At 47.2% G+C, this 1259-nt stretch overlaps 1 protein-coding gene across 1 annotated transcript; it reads right to left on the bottom strand.

Annotated features, from left to right (window-relative positions):
- Positions 1-511: 511 nt before the first annotated feature.
- H310_13569 (hypothetical protein) lies at positions 512-1235 on the bottom strand (the record flags this gene model as incomplete). The annotated part of the gene is made up of 2 exons (XM_008881119.1): positions 512-688; positions 795-1235. The coding sequence occupies 2 exons, from the start codon at positions 1233-1235 to the stop codon at positions 512-514; spliced, it is 618 nt and encodes a 205-aa protein (XP_008879341.1).
- Between the last annotated feature and the right edge of the window lie 24 nt (positions 1236-1259).

Here is a 1259-nt window from a genome sequence, read left to right as displayed (position 1 = left end):
GGCGTGTGCATCCACTTTTTGGACCAATTGAGGATTGCCGCCATGACACAACACTGCTGCGTGTCAGTGGACTCTTGGAGTACTTCGAGCAACACGATGATTGTTTGCACGCCGTTGCATTTACGGCGATCCTGCATACGGGGTGTCCAAGTATCTGATGTCTGGTTTCAAGGGCAACGACATTACAAGTTGCCAAGCTGAATTCAACAAACGCATGAGCCGTGTGCGTCAATCTGTCGAATGGAATTTCAAAATTGTCAAGACGCTCTGGAGTTTCATCACGTTCAAGCTCTAGTCCAAAGTTCGCCTGTCTCTTGTAGCAAAGGTCGTGAGTGTTGCGATGCTTTTGACAAACTGCCATTGCTGCTATTTTGGTGGAAATCAAATTCGTCAGTATTTTGAAATTGATCCCCCAAGTTTAGAGATCTACTTGGACACACTCGAAATAGTAGATGTCTAATTCATGAAATGCAAAGATTAATTATAACTGATATTGACGGTTTCAACTACATTATTGCTTAGTCAACGCTTGAAGTAGCTTAATCATGGTCTCATGTTGAATTCGTACTTGTTCCATGTACATTTCTCGCTCACGTTGTCGTTGTTCGCACTCTATGACCCGCACGGCTTCACGTTCTTGTAGTTCGAGTGCTCGCACGTTTTGCCTGTCCTCGTAGTCCTTTTCGTACTGATACATTCGGAACTCCAATTCGGAATATTGTCATCATGAAGAAATTCATCATCTTCATGACTGTGCTGCCGCCGCTTGCATTTGTCCCTCCTGCATCTTGCACCGTTTCAGTGGACTTTCGTTTAACCAATGACTGTAGAGCCTGCTCTCGTATCGCAAGTCCCATGTTCTCGATCCGTTCGGCTTCCCGTGCCGCTTCGTCCAGGCGAACCTTGTCTTGAGTCTTCCAGTCTTCGAACTCTGAGTGCAGCTCGTCAAGAAGCTGCGTCTTTTCGTCGTACTCTTCCTCAATGCCTGACGCACGCGACGATGCTTCGTTGCTGGAGTGATTGTTGTCCATCAGCAGGGTGAAACGATTGAGGGCGCGCTTTCCATCAATTCCAACTCGATTAAACTCTTCATTAGAGTTGACGGCATCTGCGACCTCGTTCCACACAATGATCACTGTTCCTCGTTTGGCTTTGAACGGGAGCTTTGCGTTGACCTCCCGAGGGAGCAGAACGTCTTCTGCGTCCGTGAATCGCAGTTTGTCCTTGGATGACATGGGCCAGGTTTCGAATTAGGTGTA

Source organism: Aphanomyces invadans (genome assembly GCF_000520115.1).
Source record: "Aphanomyces invadans strain NJM9701 unplaced genomic scaffold supercont1.53, whole genome shotgun sequence".
In the NCBI taxonomy this organism is placed as follows: domain Eukaryota; phylum Oomycota; class Saprolegniomycetes; order Saprolegniales; family Verrucalvaceae; genus Aphanomyces; species Aphanomyces invadans.
The sequence above is the reverse complement of the archived record's forward strand: the minus strand, read 5'-3'. Positions and strand labels throughout refer to the sequence as shown.